General features: G+C 44.5%; 1 protein-coding gene across 3 annotated transcripts in view; it reads right to left on the bottom strand.

Moving 5' to 3' along the window:
• Positions 1-1,138: 1,138 nt before the first annotated feature.
• The window catches only part of CDON (cell adhesion associated, oncogene regulated), a 99,975-nt gene continuing 80,272 nt past the window's right edge, over positions 1,139-20,841 (bottom strand). For all 3 annotated transcript variants that reach the window (XM_075909599.2, XM_075909600.2, XM_006122311.5), the window contains 5 exons: positions 19,770-19,997; positions 17,428-17,714; positions 14,909-14,988; positions 10,279-10,535; positions 1,139-5,317 (listed from right to left, as the gene is read on the bottom strand). In XM_075909599.2, the coding sequence (XP_075765714.2) occupies positions 5,151-5,317; positions 10,279-10,535; positions 14,909-14,988; positions 17,428-17,714; positions 19,770-19,997 (1,019 nt within the window). In that variant the 3' untranslated portion in view covers positions 1,139-5,150. The remainder of the gene's footprint in view (positions 5,318-10,278; positions 10,536-14,908; positions 14,989-17,427; positions 17,715-19,769; positions 19,998-20,841) is intronic.

Raw genomic sequence — 20,841 nt, 5'->3', positions numbered from 1 at the left:
GAAGCCTTTTCTGATTCCAATCTATCTTTGCTGAGATAGGGCGACCACAACTGCACACAGTGTTCAAGATGTGGACGTACCGTGGATTAAGATACAAGGCACTAGATTGTCATTTTTTTTTTTACTTATCTCTTTTCTAATGATTCTCAACATTGTTTGCTTTTTTTGCAGGCCGCTGCCAATTGAGTGGATGTTTCCAAAGAACTATCCACAATGACCCTAAGGTCTCTTTCTTGAGTGCCGATAGCTAATTTAGGCCCATCTCTCCCTATATGAGTAGATGGCATTAGGTTTTCCAAAACACATTACTTTGCATTTAGCAACATTACATTTCATCAGCCATTTTGTGGCCTCTTCGCTATCTTTTTGGGATTAATATCTTGAGCAGTTCTGTATCTGCAAAGTTTTCCACCTGTTTACTTCTTTTCCCAGATCACTTATGTCTAAGCTGTATATCTATCCACTTTGATAGCCATTGGCTTCTTCTAACCAGGGGCAGGCAATAGTTTTTGCCCGGGGGCCACTCCAGAATTTTTTGAAGAAACCCTGGGCCACCATGATTGGTCTGGGGGTGGGGGAGCCCCTTTGCCTCCCCTTCCCACTAGGCATCCATGCCCTGAAAGAGACTTGGCACGCTCCCCCAGCCCCAGGCCAATCAGGGCCTAGGGGCGGGGGAGCACAGGAAGTCTCTTTGCAGAGCTGGGGCAGGGAAAAGGAAGCTTCACACAGCTCCCCTGCCCGATTGGCCTGGGGGTGGGCGAGTACGCGAAGCCTCCTCCGCTCTCCCACCCACCCTGCCACTTCAAAGCGCCATGTGCTCCTGATAGGGCAGAATGAGGCTTCCCGTGCTCCCCTGCCCCCAAACCCTGATTGGCCCGGGGCCTGCGGAGGCTGGATCCGGCCTGTGGAGGCCCTTTTGCCCACCTGTTCTAACCCTTGCCTAGGACTAGAAGTGTTGGCAATTCACTGCCGTTCAGGCTGGGTAAATCTGATGAAAAGTAATTCAAGATGAAGCTAGTTACCTAATTTGGCCGGTGTTAATACAGATCCAGGTAGTCGAATTTCTCTAGTATCAGTAGATTTGGGCTAATGAGAATTCACACCACTTACAGAGCGGAGACAATGTAACAAGCATCACTCAAAGCAGCAGCCTTCTCTTTAATATTAATCAAACCACCAACAAATTCTGCCCAACTACATCATTTAAAATATGTACAATTTCAAAAGAATATTACAACTTTTTTAGGAAAATATAGCATATTTTTCTATGATACAAAAAACATGCATCTTTACAAAGTCATTGCTTTTGAGGATCACACAGGTGAAACAGAAAAGGAAACATGTTCCTTGGCAGTATGAGAGCTGGGTGATGTGCTCAGATCCTGGGAGGATCACACAGGGTTGGTTTGATTGTTTTAGACCCAGACCCGTCTTGAGACGGTTACAGAACTCGAGCACATCCCAGGAGGAAAGGTTTGAAACGTGATTTTTAAATGTCTTTGTTTCTGAGATCCAGATTTGGCTAGTAACAGCCAGTTAGCTTCAGAGGGACTCAATGTTTAAAAACAGGATACAAAAGGGAAACACAAAGGTCTTATGTCAGTGAATCTTTACCCAATGTTTTTTAATGTAGTGCCCCTAGAAGCAAAGAACTGAACTTAGACTGTAAATGTAAGTTTCCTTGTCACAGCTCTGCCACTGCACCTCATCCCCATGGTGCCAAAACTCTTGTCAATGAACCCAGAATTCTAGAGTTTGTGCACCTACTTTCTAGGTCCCACTTAGTCCTGGTACCCTCTAGAGTTCCAGAGAAAACAATGCATTAAACACACAACCAAGCCAGCTTTAAAGAACAGGGCGGGACAACACAGTGTTTAGAGAGGCAAGGTCTTTCAGCTGTTCCTGGGTAACTGGTACTAGTGGAAGTCTAAGGATGAGACTGGACTGGTTTGCATGATCTGGGAATCATAACACCTATGCAGGGCTGGTGTGGAGTTCTGTAATTATGCACCTATAGTCAGGAGAACACAGGACCCCTAAAAAGTAAGGCAAACATATATATTTTTATAAATAAAATACAATAAGAGGAACACTTAAAACAGTGTTATTCAATATAAATAAAACAGTCCATGATGAGTCTGCTAACCTGGCAGATTACAACAATCTCTTCCTTGAGAAAACCCACCCCCAAAATCTGATTATCAAAGCAGGTTATGACCCAAGGTTTCATAGGAACCTGCCTTGATTTCCTGCTCCGAACTACCAAACTTGACTGCAGAGTTCCCTGAATCTCTACATCAAAGCATGTAATACGCTAGATCTCCAACCGGGCAACTTTCATAACGAAACAAGACTGGCCCTTGCCTCAGCAGATCACACTCAATGGCAGGAACCTGCCTTCCTTAGAGGCTAATTAGGTCTCACAACATGCAGATTAAATCCATCACATATACCTGCACATCAACAGGCACAGAGAACTCATGTGCACCTCTGGTGCAGCCTCCTTCCCCATCCACCACACAAAAGCAACTAGTACTAACTAGTTCCCTACTGCAATAAACTCTTGCATAGTGACCCAGATCAAACCCTGTAAGTTCTTATGGAAGGGTTGTATTTATAAAATATATATCCTATATTATACATCATATTTTCACACTGTATATACACGTGCCACATTTGACATTTGTTGCAATAGTTAGAAAAGCACAGAGCTAGTCTTTGTGATGCACATCTCTTACTCAGTGTTGTACAGTAGGACCTCAGAGTTACAAACCTGGGGAATGGAGGGTGTTCGTAACTGTGAACATAACATTAGGGTTGTTCTTTCAAAAGTTCACAACTGAATACTGACTTAATAAAGCTTCAAAGCGTTACTATGCAGAAGAAAATGCTTTTTAGCAGTGTATGTCTAACACAGTACTCTACTGTATTTGCATCTGCTGCTGCCTGTGTACTTCCGGTTCCAAATGAAGTAAGGGGCTGGCTGATCAGCTTCACTCTGGTGTTTGCAACTCTGAGGTTCCACTGAACATTGCACCTGTAGCCACCACCTGGTTTCTTCCGTAAGGGGTTTGCGATTAAAATAGGGCCAATTTGCTTCACACACACACCCCCGGGGTGTTTCTTGCTCTAGCTAGGAAAAATTCCATTCAAAGGAGGCTGCACATGGTTCGCCTCAGGGCAGCTGTAATTGTGATTTATGTGCCTCCCTCCTTGTGTTACAGGCTCTGATTTTTGAATAGAGTGTTTTATAAGTGCAAGTGTTTTATTTACTATGATTAAATTTGAAAAAAACGTGCAGTTAACATTGCAACACCCACATCAGGCTCCAGCTGCTATTTCTAAGATACGGGCAGATTTCTTCATGCACAGCCATTGTGTGAGCTGCGGTTTGTTGGACACGGTGGTCTTATTTAACAGGCAAAGAGCAATGCTACAGAAGAGAGCGCTTTCCCTTTTTCTCAAACCATGGAGTAAAAATCTCATTCAACCTCGCCAGTCCCTGGCAGATCCATCGCAAAGGACTGAATTTTACCATCATTGAGCAAACAAGCAGGTCAAAGATGTCATTACATGTTTGTTTTAACCTTCTGTGCATCTTGGACTATCCTCTTCTAGGGATGTGAGCCTCCCCACAGGTCTGCCTGTGCTAAGCAGGGCTAGGGTCTCCAGTGGGGAGCTGCCTGTGCTACTGAGTATTTTAGGAAAGGACAAGCCACTGGCCATCCTATTGGAACAGATCTATGCTGAAGCAACTGGAAATTAAGCAAGTGGGTTTAGTGACAGCTGTGCACTAACATGCTGTTGAGACTGAAGCAATTGGGCATTTCAGAGTGAAAGTTCACTTCCCCCTGCCTGCCTCAGCCCCATCTGCTCCCATGGAAAAGGCTGCATGCACGGGCAGGTGTAAGACGAAAACTCAGCCCATCTTACATGCCACTTAAAATATGCACAAGAATGCAAAACCACTAGCTACTATGAGACTCAGTACCACTAACTGTCACCAATTCAGCAGCCTTTGGTTTGAGTGTCTTCACCACGAATAACTGATATGGCCTCTCCGAGTTACGAACGAGTTACGGACCAAACACTTGGCCGTAACTCGATCCGTTCGTAACTCGGGCCCCACTGAGTTACACGCGACCGCGCTGTTCGTAAGTGCGGGTCACGTTCGTAACTCGGGCATCATCTTTACGACCGCTCCACGGGAGCTTTGGTCGTAAGTGCGAATGGTCGTAACTCGACCGTTCGCAACTCGGGGAGCGGCTGTACATGCACAGACATTGCCATTTGCTGGCGAGGTTGGATAAACAATGCTTAGAGCGGCTGTTCTCAGATTTCTCATGTAGCTTATGTTTTACATGGCCGGCCCACAGGTCACAGGAACACTGTCAATTCCCTGATTAGATGACTAACCTTGTGGAAAGAATGTTCAGACAAATCCGGCTGGAGGCTATGAAAGTTTTGGAGTTGCGACATTTCTCTGAACAGGAGGGGCTGTCCAATACTTGCAGATAACTTAAAATACAACAACAAATATCCAACTGAAGGCTAGGCACCCGCTCCCCAACCATAGGTACTACTATTCGACTAGCTGTACGATTTGTATAAAAAGAGCAGCTGGAGTTCCTTATGTTGGGGTTCCCTTATCAAATCTCTTCCCATAAAGAAATCTGAAAACAACATTATCTGAATGTAGTCAGGGAAATTAGCTGTAAAGATATTGCAACAAACACTGACAGAGCCGCTCTCTAGGGTGGCTGCAATCTGCTGTGGACTTCAGAATTGCTCACATTGGAGCCATGCTAATAAGTCTGCCTGCTCAACATGCATGCTGCTCTGCAGACGTACTTCTCATAATGGTAACGGCAATGGAAAACATACAACATATTTCCCATCCTTGCTCTTTATAATATTACAAAACTTTACAGGTAACCAGGCTAGTCCCACAGTGTGTGGAAAATACAAAGGAATTTCTCAAGGCATAAATAATAGAAAAAGCAAACATTTTACATCAGATACATTCATGACACTACTACAAAAAATAAATAACAACTCTCTCTCTTATAATTAACCCCCCTCCAGCAGTCCTTGTCAGGGGCTCTGCTGTGCAGTTACTGGCTTTCAGTGGGAAAATGGTCACTGTTTCCTCAGGTTTCCTGTATCTGAAGCTGTCGAAGGTCCCCGGAGCTGCTTAAAGTGACCCCAGGTGAATTCCATCCTGATTTTTCAGTACAGTCCTTTGAAACAGACTGCAGAATGAGAGGACTCCAGCTCAAAATAGGATTTGATGTTTCTGAATGTGCACAGATGTCACCTGCAAACCAAGGGCAGATTTCATTAGCATGAAACCTCTGCTTGCTGCTTCACTATTTCAGTCCACTTGCCCCACCAGTCTCCAATCACAGATTAGCAAACTGGATAAAACCTACAAGTGATAATCAGTTTGGATTCTGCATGGTGTTAAACTCTGCCCACAACTGCCAATTTCATAGGGCAACATTTCTCATGATAAATGTCGCAGTTCTCTAGGCCTTTTAGTAATGTACTTCATTATCACCACCATTAGTGATCACATTCTTTGCTACTGACACGTAGTGGGGGTACCTGGCTGGTTTCTATGCTGCTGGCTCTGGGGTAACCCCCATTGGCTGCCGTGGGACCCAGCAAAACAGGATGAGTCACTATGCAAACCAGTGGCCAGACACCCCCCATGGAGAGGAACAAAGGAAGGTGGAATGCTGCCCTGGCTGGGGGCAGGGCTGGAAGAGGGTTAGTGAGTTCCTGTCTGGAAAGCAGGGGAGAAGGAGCTGGGGAGGGGGCTGGGACTCCCCTATCTCAAGGGGGGCACTGAGGCCTCTTAGCCCCAGTTCCTGTAACCAGATTACATCTGTGCTATGCTGTATCCTGGAGGAGCAATAAACCACCCTCAATTCCACTGGCTGGTGGAGTCTGTTTGTGCCATTTCGGGGTGCAGGAGATAGGGGACCCCCAACGCGCCGTCACAGCTACCTAGACACATTAAGGGAAAATGGAAAACTACTTCTGAGCTAACCACCACCCAGATACACTGAGCCTCCCAAAGCCAAAGGTTTCACTGCTGTGCATCAGGGACTTGGAACAGGCCTGACAAACTTTTCACTGCTGGCACATCATTTGTATGGCATTGACCATAAATGAGGTCATAAGAAAAAGATTATGTCATCCTGACCTAATAATTATTGCCTGGTGTATGCATGTATAGGGACCAAATATATAGATATTTTAAAGTCTGCCACCAACCAAAGAGAAAAAAGTTTCTTTCAGACAGAAGTAAGATGTGTAACTGTAAGTCAACCCAATGGAAGACCCTTCCCTTTTACACACACACACACACACACACACACACACACACACACACACACACACACGATCAACATGAAAAGAAAAAGAGCAACAAGAGAGGAGGAGACAACGAGGGATGTACAGTGGCAAGGAGACACGCTTTTCTCCTGCACCTGAGGAAGTAAACTGACATGAAACAATCTCAAATCAGCCTGGGCTGAAACACTGCCAAAGACATCTGGGGTGAGACAAAGACCCTTGGAGAGAAGGTCTGACTGTTAGTTTCTAGAAAGCATGCTATGATTTTGTTTTATATATAACCCTTCTCTTGCCATTATCCTTACCCACTGCCTTGACATCGAAATCTTTGCTAATAAACTTAGGATGGTTTTCATTATAAATCCATCTCAGTGCTGTGATGTTACATAGGCGCTAACCCTGACCAGAATCATGTAAGCTGGTGCATACACTGTTTCCATACGGATAGCTAGCCTGGGAATGCTGTGACTGAACACTACAGGAGAACACTTCAAAGGGCTTGGGTACACTGACTGTTAACCTGCACAACAAACAAAAGGTCACTATAGCTCAGAGGAGACTGTTTCACAGAAGAAAAGGCAAAATGATGATACGGGAAGGAACTGCCTGGACCTTCCATCATCCCTTCTCTTTAGCCCCTCTCTAAAGACCATGTTGGTACAACTGTGTCTTTTCAGATGGCCAGCCAGGAGCTCTAAAGGCATGCGTGATGGTTCAGCTCTTGCTGCCCCCAACAGCAAGAACGTTTATTTCTGAATTCCAATGTCCCCACTTGGTGCATCCCTGGCTAACTCTGAATTAACACCACTACCTGGACTTTCCCTAGGTCTCCTATGTAATTGCTCAGCCAGAATTAGAAGCCCTGGCCCAGTCAAAGAACTGTGATTTGATTGGAATAATGGAGACTTGGTGGGATGACGCGCATGACTGGAGGCATATAAACTGTTCAGGAAGAACAGGCGGGGGAGAAAAGGAGGAGGAGTTGCACTGTATGTAAGAGAGCAGTAGGATTGCTCAGAACTCCAGTATATAGAGGGAGAAAAGCCTGTTGAGAGTCTATGGGTTAAGTTTAGAGGTGGAAGCAACAGGGGTGATGTTGTGGTTGGTGTGTGCTACAGACCACCGGGTCAGGTGGATGAGGCTTTCTTCAAACAACTAGGAGAAGCTTCCAGGTCATAGGCCCTGGTTCTTATGGGCGACTTTAATCACCCTGACATCTGTTGGGAGACCAATACAGCAGCACACAGACAACCCAGGAAGTTTTTGGAGAATGCTGGGGATAACTTCTTGGTACAAGTGCTGAAGGAACTTGACCTGCTGCTCACAAACAGGGAGGAACTAGTAGGGGAAGTGGAGGTGGGTGACAACCTGGGAAGCAGTGATCATGAGATGGTCAATTTCAGGATCCTGACCAAAGGAAGAAAGGAGAGTAGTAAAATACACACCCTGGACTTCAGAAGAGCAGACTTTGACTCCCTCAGAGAACTGATGGGCAGGATCCCCTGGGATGCTAACATGAAGGGGAAAGGAGTCCAGGAGAACTGGCAGTATTTTAAAGAAGCCTTATTGAAGGCACAGGAAGAAACCATCCCGATGCGCAATAAGAAAAGCAAATATGGTAGGCGACCAGATTGGCTTACCGGGGACATCCTTGGTGAGCTTAAACACAAAAAGCTTACAAGAAGAGGAGACTTGGACAGATGACCAGGGAGGAGTATAAATATATTGCTCGAGAATGCAGGGCAGTTATCAGGAAGGCAAAAGTGCAATTGGAATTGCAGCTAGCAAGGGATGTGAAAGGTAACAAGAAAGGTTTCTACAGGCATGTTAGCAATAAGAGGGTGATCAGAGAGGGTGTTGAAGGTAACCTTGTGAGAGAAGATGTGGGAAAAGCTGAAGTACTCAAAGCTTTCTTTGCCTCTGTCTTCACGGACAAGGTCAGCTCCCAGACTACTGCACTGGGCAACGCAGTATGGGAAGGAGGTGGGCAGCCCTCGGTGGAGAAAGAACAGGTTAGGAACTATTTAGAAAAGCTAAACATACACAAATCCATGGACCAGGATTTAATGCAGCCGACGGCACTGAGGGCAAATGTCATTGCAGAGCCTTTGGCCATTATCTTTGAAAACTCGTGGAGATCGGGAGAGATCCTGGATGACTGGAAAAAGGCGAATGTAGTGGCCATCTTTAAAAAAGGGAAGGAGGACAATCCAGGGAACTACAGACCAGTCAGCCTTACTTCACTCCCCGGAAAAATCATGAAGAGGATCCTCAAGGAATCAATTTTGAAGCACTTGGAAGAGGAGAAGTGATCAGGAATAGTCAACAGGGATTCACCAAGGGCAAGTCGTGCCTGACCAATCTGATTAGCTTCTATGACGAGGTAACTGGCTCTGTGGACATGGGAAAGTCAGTGGATGTGAGATACTTTGACTTTAGCAAAGCTTTTGATACGGTCTCCCACAATATTCTTGCCAGCAAGTTAAGGAAGTATGGATGGGAGAAATGGACTGTAAGGTGGATAGAAAGCTGGCTAGACTGTTGAGCCCAATGGGTAGTGATTAACGGCTCAATGTCAGGTTGGCAGTCTGTTTCTAGTGGAGTGCCCCAAGGATTGGTTATAGGGCCAGTTTTGTTCAACACTTTTATTAATGTCCTGGATGAGGGGATGGATTGCACCCTCAGCAAGTTTGCGGATGACACTAAGCTAGGGGGAGAGGTAGATATGCTGGAGGGCCGGAATGGAGTCCAGAGTGACCTGGACAGATTAGAGGATTGGGCCAAAAGAAATCTGATGAGGTTCAACAAGGCCAAAGCATTGTTACAGGCTGGGGACCAACTAGCTAAGCAGCAGTTCTGCAGAAAAGGACCTGGGGACGGACAGTTAGAGGAGAAGCTAAATATAGGTCAACCGTGTGCTCTTGTAGCCAAGAAGGTGAATGGCATATTAGGTTGCATTAGGAGGAGCATTGCCAGCAGATCTAGAGAAGTGATTATTTCCCCTTTATTCGGCACTAGGAGGCCACATCTGGAGTATTGTGTCCAGTTCTGGGCCTCCCACTATAGAAAGGATGTGGACGCATTGGAGAGGGTTCAGTGGAGGGCGACCAAAATGATTAGGGGGCTGGAGTGCATGACTTATGAGGAGAGGCTGAGGGATTTGGGTTTGTTTAGTCTGCAGAAGAGAAGAGTGAGGGGGGATTTGAGAGCAGCCTTCAACTTCCTGAATGGAGGTTCCAAAGAGGATGGAGAGAGGCTGTTCTCAGTGGTGACGGATGGCAGAACAAGGAGCAATGGTCTCAAGCTGCTGTGGGGGAGGTCTAGGTTGGATATTAGGAAAAATTATTTCACTAGGAGAGTGGTGAAGCACTGGGATGGGTTCCCTAGGGAGGTGGTGGAATCTCCATCCCTAGAGGGTTTTACATCTCGGCTTAACGAAACTCTGGCTGGGTTGATTGAGTTGGGTTGGTCCTGCTTTGGGCAGGGGACTGGACTTGAATGACTCCTGAGGTGTCTTCCAGCTCTATGGTTATATGATTCTTAGAACAAGAGATGTGATAAGATCAAAGTTCAAGTTGGTACTGCCAAAGACGGATTTATTTTGACCACTTCATTTTAAATAGTCACCACATCATCTGGAATAAGTATATGGAGGGGTTCTATTTAGAAACACTCAGCAATTAGGGCATGCTCCTTGCAAGGCATTTTATTATCTTGACTTCCATAGTCTCCACCTCCATCTTGACTTCCATAGTCTCCACCTGAACACCTTGCAGACTCTGGCCATCCTTTTCTGAGACTAATTACTAGTTTCTGTGGAGTCAGATTAAACACCTCACAGCTAAGTGTACAGCTGTTGTATAACACACACAGAGCTTAGAAGTCAAGATTTATTCTCCCCCAATTTTGGCATACCTTCTGGGTAATCTGTGTTAATCCGATTCATATTTTCCTGACAGCAAGAATGCTGAGCAGATGGCTGCTCCACTTTCTCCTTGTGCTCCTTCTCCATCTTGACGCTGCATTCTGGGACTGCGGAGGCTAAACACATGGCTACCATCACATGATTCAATGGTTTCATCTCTAAATTGTCTTGCTGATAAGGTGCTACTATGGGCATCACAGGTAGTGTGTTGCTGCTGCTAAAAGTGCCATTGGTTTTGGTGAAACACCTGTGAATTTAAACCAAAACAGAGAATCACTCACATAGTCTTGAGCCTTCAAAAATTTGTGTTCTTAAATTACTATAAATTGCTAGAAGTTTTTAAATACTTCAAGTCCATGTTTCTCAAACTGTGGGTCCCGACACTCCGGGGGGGTCACGAGCAACTTAGAGGGGGGGTCGCGGTATCACAAAGTTTGAGAACCCCTGCTTCAAGTGAATCTCAGTTATTTAATACAGTAAATACAGGAGAGCTGGTAGAATAAATTACAATTATTCTATCAGATAAATTCAAACCTTTTGGAAAAAATATATTCACAATTAAATACTTGTTTGCCCAGCTCACCAGATGGCTGAAGAACAGCGAATCATTTATTTAGCATTTTTCCATCTATTGTCAATTAAGTGACTAGCAAACACATTCCTTCATTCGGCCAGCTCTGTACTACAGATTCTAAATGCCATGACACAGGGCTTAAGTTACAAACCCAACAAGCAAAGAGAGCAGCTCATGTTAAAAATAGACACTGCTGAGCTAGAGAATGTAAACAGAGGAACTAGACAATTGAAGGCAGCATTTTAAAGGTAAAATTTATTTTTTCAATTTCTGCAAAAAATAGTATCAATGACCCTCCTTCTGGGCTATGCAATTGAGGGCAAGCTGGGCAGCCCATCTCTATAGCTGAGCTACTTAGCCCTTACTCAGAAAGAGTCTACAGCAGACACCCTTTAGAGCGATTCCCAGCATGACCTCATCCTATGCAGTGAAAATGCCAAAAATGCTGTGCTCCTCAAGTGCTGGGCACAGCAGGGCTAGCAGCTTCATCTGCAGCAGCCACAATAAATGTGCAAGGCCAGAAGACACCCCTCCACTGAGATTGCAGATGCACAAGGACGAGTTAGGCAGCTCAAACGTCCATCTTTAAAACAGGCACGTGACTTGGAATTCTCTGAAATAAGCTGCAGAAGCTGTAGGAGGAGGGCATCCTTTGTTCTGAAAACCCCAAAACCTCACTACCAGTCATTCACTTTCCACACACCCCGGCAGTCAACAGGAACTTACTCTGCAGAATTCAGTTACTAAGGCGACAAAACAGGGATTGTGACATCACAACAGCCACATGAAAACAAGAGAGCGGCAGGCCGATTACAAAGAGTGTATATGTTTATGCACCATTTCCTTGGCCATAGCATTACAGGTGGAACCTCTCTAATCTGGGACTCGCTGGTCTGGCAGGAGCATAAATGTTGCTGGACCAGAGGGTTCCAGGGGAGGGCTGGGAGCCAGGTGCACCACAGTGGGGCTGCCTGGCAGGGCTGGCAGGTCAGCAGGGCTGTCGGCTGCGAAAGGGGCTGGTCCAGCAAAATTCCTCATCCAGGACTGATCAGGTCCCATGGGTACCAGACCACGGAGGTCCAGCCTGTGTTTGGAAGTGTGCATGAGAGTCACACAGATTATCCAGTGAAATGCCAAATGGATACAGCTCACAACAATTTCTACCGCCCACCTTAGAAGTTCCACCCTTCCTGCTATGCGCCCCATGCACCGGGCCAGCCTCTCTCATGTCAGATATTTGTATAGCACTGTCATTACGCAGCCTACACACTGCCATGCTGCGCTAGACCCAGTCGCCACACACAATTCCATGGGAAGCCGATTTGTAGCACGATGTATTTAACATAGTAAAATATCCTTTCACTGATGGAAAGAAAAATGGTTAAACAAGTGGCTACTTCGAGCCAAGAGCATAGGTGACCAAAATAACCGTGTCCTACATACTGGACAGACCTAGCCCATATGCAATTGGAAGCATGAGTTTCACAATGCTGGCCTACCACATCACATCTGAGTGCAAGAAGGAATTGCTGGGGGGGCAACATGGCACAAACATGCCCACAACTTGGAGAACTGCTAGGCTGTGCCCTATGAAACAGGGCTCCTTCAGCTGCTGTGTTTCTTGTTTTAATGGAGGGGAAAAAAGCTCAGCTGGAGTAGTTCAGGCCCAAACCATTTATTCTCACTCATTTTAAACAAACAATATAAACAAAGGACTTAGTGTATTCTGCCACACACAAATCTGAGCTCCTGGTGAGAGAACGTGTTGCATAGGTTGTTGTGTACAAAATAGGCAGTAAACAGAAGAGACCCATTTTAACCACCGGTAAAGTAGGAAAATGCCTTAAGGTTTATTCAGGCCACTAGTCCAACTAGTGAAACATTCTTCATACCCCTTTAGAAGGATGAACATTTCTGCCTACGCAGTCACGGTCTTGTATTGCACTGCAAAGGACAGTGACATTGGAAGAAACCAGTATGTTACTTGAAGTCAGAACTGTCCTATTACCAAGTCTCATTTGGCAGTGGGAATTGCAAGATGTTCTCGCTGTGTTTTCTTCAATGCTCATGTCAGCCTGGACAGCTTGCATGTGAGAACTGGCTACAGGTTTGTGTGTTATTTGGCATTCCATGGATTGCTGAACTTTCAGTATTCAGAGCTGATTCTGTGCATTAGGAAGATCAGTGACTATTTTGAGACATCTGCATCTAGTTAACTGAACCCATGCTATTCTAGTTTTGCAGAGCATGCAATTCAGAAAAGTTAAATGGGTCAGTCACTCTGGCATGTGATCATTAGACTGCAAGGAAAGATGGAAGACTATTATATGAGCTATTTTGGGAGACCTGAACAATGACACACAATTCAGAAGCGCCGCCGAACTCCCCTCCCCCACCTCCGTACTGGTAACTGATCCTTTAACAGAATTCACTCTAATTAATGGGAAGTTAAGATATTCAAATTCATAATTTCTATGCAAGGCAACTGCCAAGTCCTATTTAGATTCCCCCAAACTATTTCCATCAGGTCATTCTGATTAGGGATGTAAAAACAATTAAAAATACTAATTGTGTAGCCGATTACAGTTCCAGCAGCTACACAGTTAAATGGGCTGCCAGGCTAGCAGGAGTTTAACTGTTAAGCTGATGCTTATTGGTTCCAGTTATCAATGAACTTATCTGTGGCTTTGTAGTAAGCATACTAGCTAGGAATCAAGACAACGTGCGTACTGCTCATCTCTTCCACGCCGTGTTTATATAGCTCTGTACTTCACAACCCTTATGTCTAAGGAGGCTAAACTGACCCCAACCCTCTTCCCCCCATTTTACAAATAAAGTAACAGAAGTTGCACAAAATCACTTGTAGCAGAGCTACCCTGTCACTTTAGAATCCATCTGCACAATCTGATGTACGTGACAATGCTGTCTGTCTACTAGACCATTCTTCCATCCCAGAGCCCGGAATACAATTCCTAACTTCTAATCGCTAGAAATGAGGCAATCCAAATTCCAACCATTTTACTACTGTCTAGCAAATAGTTGTGTAACCTGTTGGCCAAATGTAGGTCACGCTCCTCTCAAACCGAAGGTCCACACAGAGGACAATTCAGGTCACGTTTCACACAGTCGTGTATGGACTGGGGATCTGACAGCCCAGGGTTCAAATGTTGCTGATGAAATGTGGGGACTCTACCTACGTAATAACCAGTGAAGGTGCTAACAGCTCCGAGTGGTATTCTTCCTGTCTTATGAATCTGTCTATCTATTGACTTTGAGTTTTATCTTCTTAGGTTTAAGTACCCATTCTCCGGATACTTAATGATGCTGTGTCTCCCGCTCCCCTCCCTTTTTATTTCTCTTCCCTCCCCCCTTCCTCTCTCCTATTTCCAGTTTGTATATCCCCAATTCATAACTCTCGTCATCTGAAGAAGTGGGCTGTGCCCACGAAAGCTCATGATCCCATCTACATGTTTCGATAGTCTATAAAGTGCTATCAGACCATTGGTTGTTTCTTTCTGTAACAGACTAACTCGGCTACCTCCTGAAGCTTGTGTAACCATAGGATTGCCTCATATCACAGAATTCCTAATTTGCCAATTTCCTTTTCAAAAAATGCGACAAGAATTTCCAGTTAGCCAATATGCTCAAAACCAAGAAAAAAATCTGTCCGTTAAAGTGCAATGAACAAAAATATGTTTCACACTATGGCCATCTGTCACACGTCAATAGCTTGTGTCACAAATAGACAGGCTTGACAGTTAAGAAGTTTGGTAGCTTTCAGGCATGTCTGCACTGCAGTGGGAGGTACAATTCTCAGCTCGAGTGGATGAACCTATACTAGATCTCTTGAGCCAGCCTGCTAATAGCAGTTGTGTGGCAAAGCATGGGCTAGCTACTTACGTACCTAGGATCTTGAATGGGGCTGTATTCAGGTGACTAGCTTGTGCCACCATAGCCACACTTGTTATTTTTGCACTGTAACTTGGGAAGAGATAGCTAAAGCTCACTGACAATGCAGCCAAGAAAGAGATCTGTAACCAACTTACCTGTTATTGTTCCGACAATTCCGGCAATTGATGCATTCTGAGGGGTCGGTCTGAGGCACTGCTGTATACATTCCACCACCCTGGAAGAAAGGGGAAAGAAATAACCCCCAATCAGTTGCAATACAAGCACGCAAGATGGAGTCTATGATAAATGGACGCAATATACGTTATCCCCCAGGAACTCTCATTTAATTTTGAATCTTAATCACCTTATCAATCTTCAGCTCTGTGTTTTGCAATGTGGCATGGGAATACTGAGCTTCTATTATACAAAGTCTAGAAAGTTTTCTGCCAGCATTTGTGTGAGAGAAAAGTAAATAACTGTAGCTTAGACAAGTATGTAGTAATTTCCCTGGCTTGTTTTCAGTCTAATATGTCCAGGTTTAGTTTAATACACACACTGTAAATATGTTTATTTTTAATGCTGTTGACAGACATGAAAGCAAAATTCATATTCATTAGAGAATGGTGCCCCGTTTGGCGAGATGGGGTGTTAAATAGTCAGGGCTGATGTCACAACATAAACCCATCCCACTTTCCTGTAATTACTCCGATTAGATCAGTTTACTTCACTAAACAGATTTTTGAAACATTTTATATTTTTACAGATGGGGTAGTTCCTTTGCCAGAAATGACTCTAGGGTGCGAGGGATTTGGTGGTGTTGGTTTTGGCTGAAGGGGCCCTTTGCAAGTAAGGAAAATGCCCAGATTAACACATACCTCATTGTTAAATACTAGGTGGACACTGATGTGAGTCATTTGAAAAGGGTACTGAATGGTTACAATTCTGCATTTTCTTCAGGGAAGCAAGTTTAGAAGAACCAATTCAACCTCTTAGTTGGAGTTCGATTGGATAACGGCTTCTCTACTATTTCTTATTTCATATGCCTTTGCACCGGTCTGTTCCTACACTTGGCAGGCCCGCACACTCATGGGCGCGGGACCAGTGGGGCCACTCACATCATGCCTCTCGCCCAGGCTTCTTCATCTCCCAATCAGTGGTGCATTAAGAGGAATGGCAGCAAGAGTGGGGACAAAGTCCCTTTGCTCTGTTCTGTGATTGTGCAAGTCTCAGATGTTCTGTCTAGGAGTGGAGTCAGCTGCCGACACCCTTGCTCAACAACGTTCCACAGTATTCCAAGTGGGCAGAGGAAAAGGAAAAGCACTATTAGCAAAATGGTGAAGATCTCATGGGCCTGCTCCACACAGAATAGTGCAGGAAAAGCTGAAGATCAGCCCCACAAATGTGTGCTGGACCCTAGGTGGTATTACACCATGTATATAAACTTAGGGTAAGCTTTCCTCTGTTATTTCCACTTCTTGTTCTGGAAGAAGGCACTCCAAAATATCAACCAGCGTTTGTAAGGAAGCTTGTCTGTACAGTAACTATCGATCACACAATGCCAGAGGTCTGGAGAAAATCTCTGCTTATTTAAACCAAAATACCAAACCTTTGGAGGATTCCCATTGCTAATTTTGGTTCGATAGCTTTAAAATGTAAGAAATCTTCAGGCCTTGTTTATTCTTTTAGGCAAAGGGATAACTGCACCTTTGGTACCTCAGAGTGGCGCAAAAAGGAAACCATGTGAGGAGATGAATTGTCTATACTCCAATCTAGAGTTCTCTGAAGTGGCAACTACCGTGTAAGTGGCAATTTGCTGTTTAACAGAACAAAGTATTTGTGTTCAATTACTAAAGCAAACAGTCCCATTTCCCCCTTTGGAACCAGCAGTTGTTACATAGACTGAACTTTTCCTTCAGTTTTTCTGGGCAAGGTTCACAATTTTGAGTAGGAGAAGTGATAAAAGTTTAGTAAGTTTGAATGCAACCCATCTGTTTCCACAATAATGAAATCATGATTCTTTCTTGGAAATGGGACATGTTTCAGCAAATTTAAATAGTTTTCCACTGTACACAATCACATGGCTGGATCACAAACTAAGACCAGTTTTAGTTAATTCAAGAAATTAGTCTCAAAAGTTGCAAACAAGGGACTCAAAGGCAGATATATTTATGTTGTTGTACTTCAAGAGCAAAGGGAGATTTTTGATGAGACTCCAGTTATGTGCACAGTGGTAAAATTAACAGTGCTGCTTACAAATCACAGATCTGAAATGGGTGTGTGCGTGTGTATATATGTGGGGAACAGCTGATTCATGAAGCTGCAAAATCAGCAACCATCACTACTACATTTGACAGGAAGCCTGAGAAATACCCTGTGTACATACACTACAGTATCCCAATCCAGCCCTGCAGGAGTCTCAAAACTCTTGTAGACTAGAAACGGGTAACATCCAGTTATTGGTCCCTCTAATCTGCACAGGAAAGCCCCAAGGATGGCAATGTGAAGAACATCAAGCACCAGCTACTTGCACAGGCACAAAGAGCGAGCAAGTGGTTATTAGCTCTAGCACGAGGACTTGAGTATTTCCACAACTCTGACTGGCCTCTCCAGAGCTTACTTTTAAACCTTGAATAAATTCCAGCATGCAGATCAGGAGTAGGTGAAACACTCTTACGTTCACTAAATGGTGGGGATGATCATAGTCCATGTGTGTCCTGGAGAGAGAGTTGGTGTGCCCTGGGTAAAGTCCTGCCCCTCCAGTCAAGCCTCCATTCACAATCCCATTAACTCCACTGGGAACCTTGTGATGAAGGTGTGCACAGCCGTTACTGAGACTACCATTGCTGATGAAATTTCCATGGATGCTGCCATTGATGCGGCTTGTGCCTGGTAAAGTAGCATATTCGACCATTTGGCCAGTGATATCTGCACCTTGGTAGAGGTAACCAGGAGGGTCATACTCTGCAAAGGGAGACCCATGAGGAAAAAATTAGAACACCTTGTTACCATGATTTTTCTAACATTCAGTGTATGATTAAAGACTATTTTATTTCCATGATGCTATTAAAACCCAAGTCGGAAGAGCCTTTCAGAGATAAAGAAGTGACTCATCTACTCCTAGGATTTTTATAGTACCCATAAATGGGGCTCTACTGAATTCACAATCCATTCTGGTCAAGTTCAGAGTCACAAGAACGTTAAAATTTGTAGATTTCATTATTTTAGACCTTTACATCTGGAATTTCAGTGTGTTGTAACTGTAACTGTCCTGACCTCACAAGCGGGGGTGGGGGCGGGGGAGGCGGAGTTTACAAGGTTACTGTAGGGATATTGCAGTACAGCCATCCTTAGTTCTGTGCTGCTATTGGCCAGGAGCCCAGCTCTGAAGGCAGAGCCTCTGCTAGCAGCAGCACAGAAATAAGGATGGCATGTGCGGGACTGCCACCCTTGCTTCTGTGCTGCTGCTGGTGGGGAGCTGCCTTCAGAGCTGGGTATCTGGCCAGCAGTCACCACTTTCTGGCCATCCAGCTCTGAAAGCAATGCAGAAGTAAGGGTGGCAATATTGCAACCCCCTCTAAAATAACCTTGCGATCCTCCTATGATTCCCTTTTGAGCAGGACCCCCAGCATGAGAAATGCTGGTTCCCCCCCTCCCCAAGGAATCTGTATAGTATAAAAAACCCCACAAACACACAGATTTCATGGCAGAAGACCAGACTTCACAGCCTGTGATGCATTTTTCCTGGCTGTGAATTTGGTAGGGTCTTACCCATAAATTGTAAGATCCAAGTGCTTAATATGCAAATGTTTTCCAGCTCTACAATAACTATGCCCACATACTAATCCTGTTGGCCTGGAAAGAATTTAACAGAAGATGTTGCTCAGTAAAAATAGGATTTTAAAACAGGATCATTTGCATGATCAACAGGCTTGAAACTTATTCTGGTTCTGCTCAGTTTCAAAGGAAGTTTGCATAATTTGGGTTTGGAGTATGGATCATATTTAAACAAACCACAGACTATGCAAATAAAGCTAATTAAAGCAAGAAATGGAAGGAACTATTTAAAATATCATGTAAGACTCCAATTGCTCTGACTATTTGCTGGGACTAGAAGTTGATGCTGTTCGACCTCTCTGGTCCAGCACTCTTGGGACACGACCATCCCGAATGACGGAGTTTGCCGGCCCAAGGTTGATGAATGTCAGCCTCTGGGCTCTGCCAGGGGGCCACAAATATCCTAGCTGGACTCCCCTCCTCACCGCTGACCCCACTCCTGGCCCCAGCCAGGCTCCAAGCCAGCAGCTCCCCGGCTGCCCCTCTAGCTCCTAGCTGCCAGGGCTCTCTGCTCCAGCAACATCCACAATCCAGCAGAGAGGTTCAACTGTAGTATACAGCACCTTTCAAAAGCTTAAGTATTCCATAGTATTTCAGAGAGTTTCTGCTTATTAACAGCTGCTCCACAGCCTTTAACCAGCACTACAATGAGCCTCAAAAATGTGCCACAAGATAACCCGATCTGTAAAAAGTTAGAGACAGGCAAAAGGAACGCTGGATTTATACTGCTATCTAGGAAAACACTTACGGACATGCTTAAGTCTAAGCGTGGGAGTACTGCCATCGAAGTCAAGAGAACACTTAATAGGCTTACAGGTAAACGTGTCTAAACGTGTTGCTGGATCAGAGCCTTCATAACTTATCCAAAGAATGGCACTTTTAACAGTGCAGCAGCACACTGCTGCAATCTGCATGTGTCCCAATCCTCGAATGGGAATCAGTGCACTGAAGCAGAGACCTCATTACTTTCGCCAGTTCTGCTGTCATGCCATGTGTCTCAGGAACACCACACAAGTGGAGAGTTTCTATCACTAACCAAGTACCAGGTTGCTCCTAACAGCAGATGCAGGGTTCTCATTTGCAGTATTGAACGTGTGCTAAATTTATTGTCTACTTTTCATTCAGTTGATACATTTTCATATTAAACTTGGCTTAGCAAGACAAAAACCAAGAGTAACTCACTCTGCATGGTGTTTTGCTGGCGATTCTTCCACAGACACATGGCAATGAAAACGATCAGAATGAGGACCATCACTCCAAGGACACAGCCCACAATCAGATATAGCATATCACTGCTCCGAACAGGGCCGTTGGATGGGCCAGCGTTGCCTCCAAGCCCACGGTCAGGGGAATAAGGTGGTGTACTCAGGTCCTTCATTGGATATTCTGAAGCTCCAGGTATGCGTTTCACTGGTTGAAATAGAGGAGACATGGTCTTGAGAACCCAGCGTGGAATAAGGAACCTGCAGAAACATTATTCTAACTATACAGTTATGAAGTTGACATATCTAGCACTGAATTATCTAGCACTGATTTGTAGACAAAACATATTCAGCTCAAGATTTTTACATTAGCTGATGAGGTCAACTATGACTGGACAGTAGCCATGTGCCTTAGAACATGTTTTTATCATCCACCTAGCTATAATCCCATGCACCTAAGCCATGTTATACTTCAATAAGCAATTGAACATAAGCTCTGCTGGAGACCTGAAAGAACTCTTTCCACTTCTGAGGTCAGGAAAAACCACACTGTGCATTTCTGTATCAAACCATTGCCAGATGCCCTACTTCTATCTGACGTGAACCCTGCTAACTTCGTGTTTTCAAAACTGCATTCTTCAGGAAATTAACAAGGATGAAATCTTACAAAATTCCAGGAGTCAATATGACACCTGCACCATTTCAGCAACTATATATTTGCAGGCTACTAAGTAAATATATACTAAATTGTAACCATTCTGTGTTTCCCAAAAACAATGTAAAGAATTAGTTACTGATAACTGATTTTGCAGGACTAATTTTTTCCCAACACTGAGTGTTACAACCAAGATTTTAAATGAGGGTTTGTTCAGAACATTTTTAACACTGTATTCATAGCATTAGAATGTGTTTTGCAAAAGGTTAGTTCATGCCTAGGGAATCTAATCAAGACCTGTAATCTAACAGAAACCACTCATTATCTAGAGCAGGGGTGGGCAATAATTTGTTATAGTGGGGACTTACCCTCCAAGATTTTGGTAAATGGTCAAGTG

Source organism: Pelodiscus sinensis, chromosome 25, assembly GCF_052426305.1.
Source record: "Pelodiscus sinensis isolate ZL-2025 chromosome 25, ASM5242630v1, whole genome shotgun sequence".
NCBI classification, from domain to species: Eukaryota; Metazoa; Chordata; order Testudines; family Trionychidae; genus Pelodiscus; species Pelodiscus sinensis.
The sequence above is the reverse complement of the archived record's forward strand: the minus strand, read 5'-3'. Positions and strand labels throughout refer to the sequence as shown.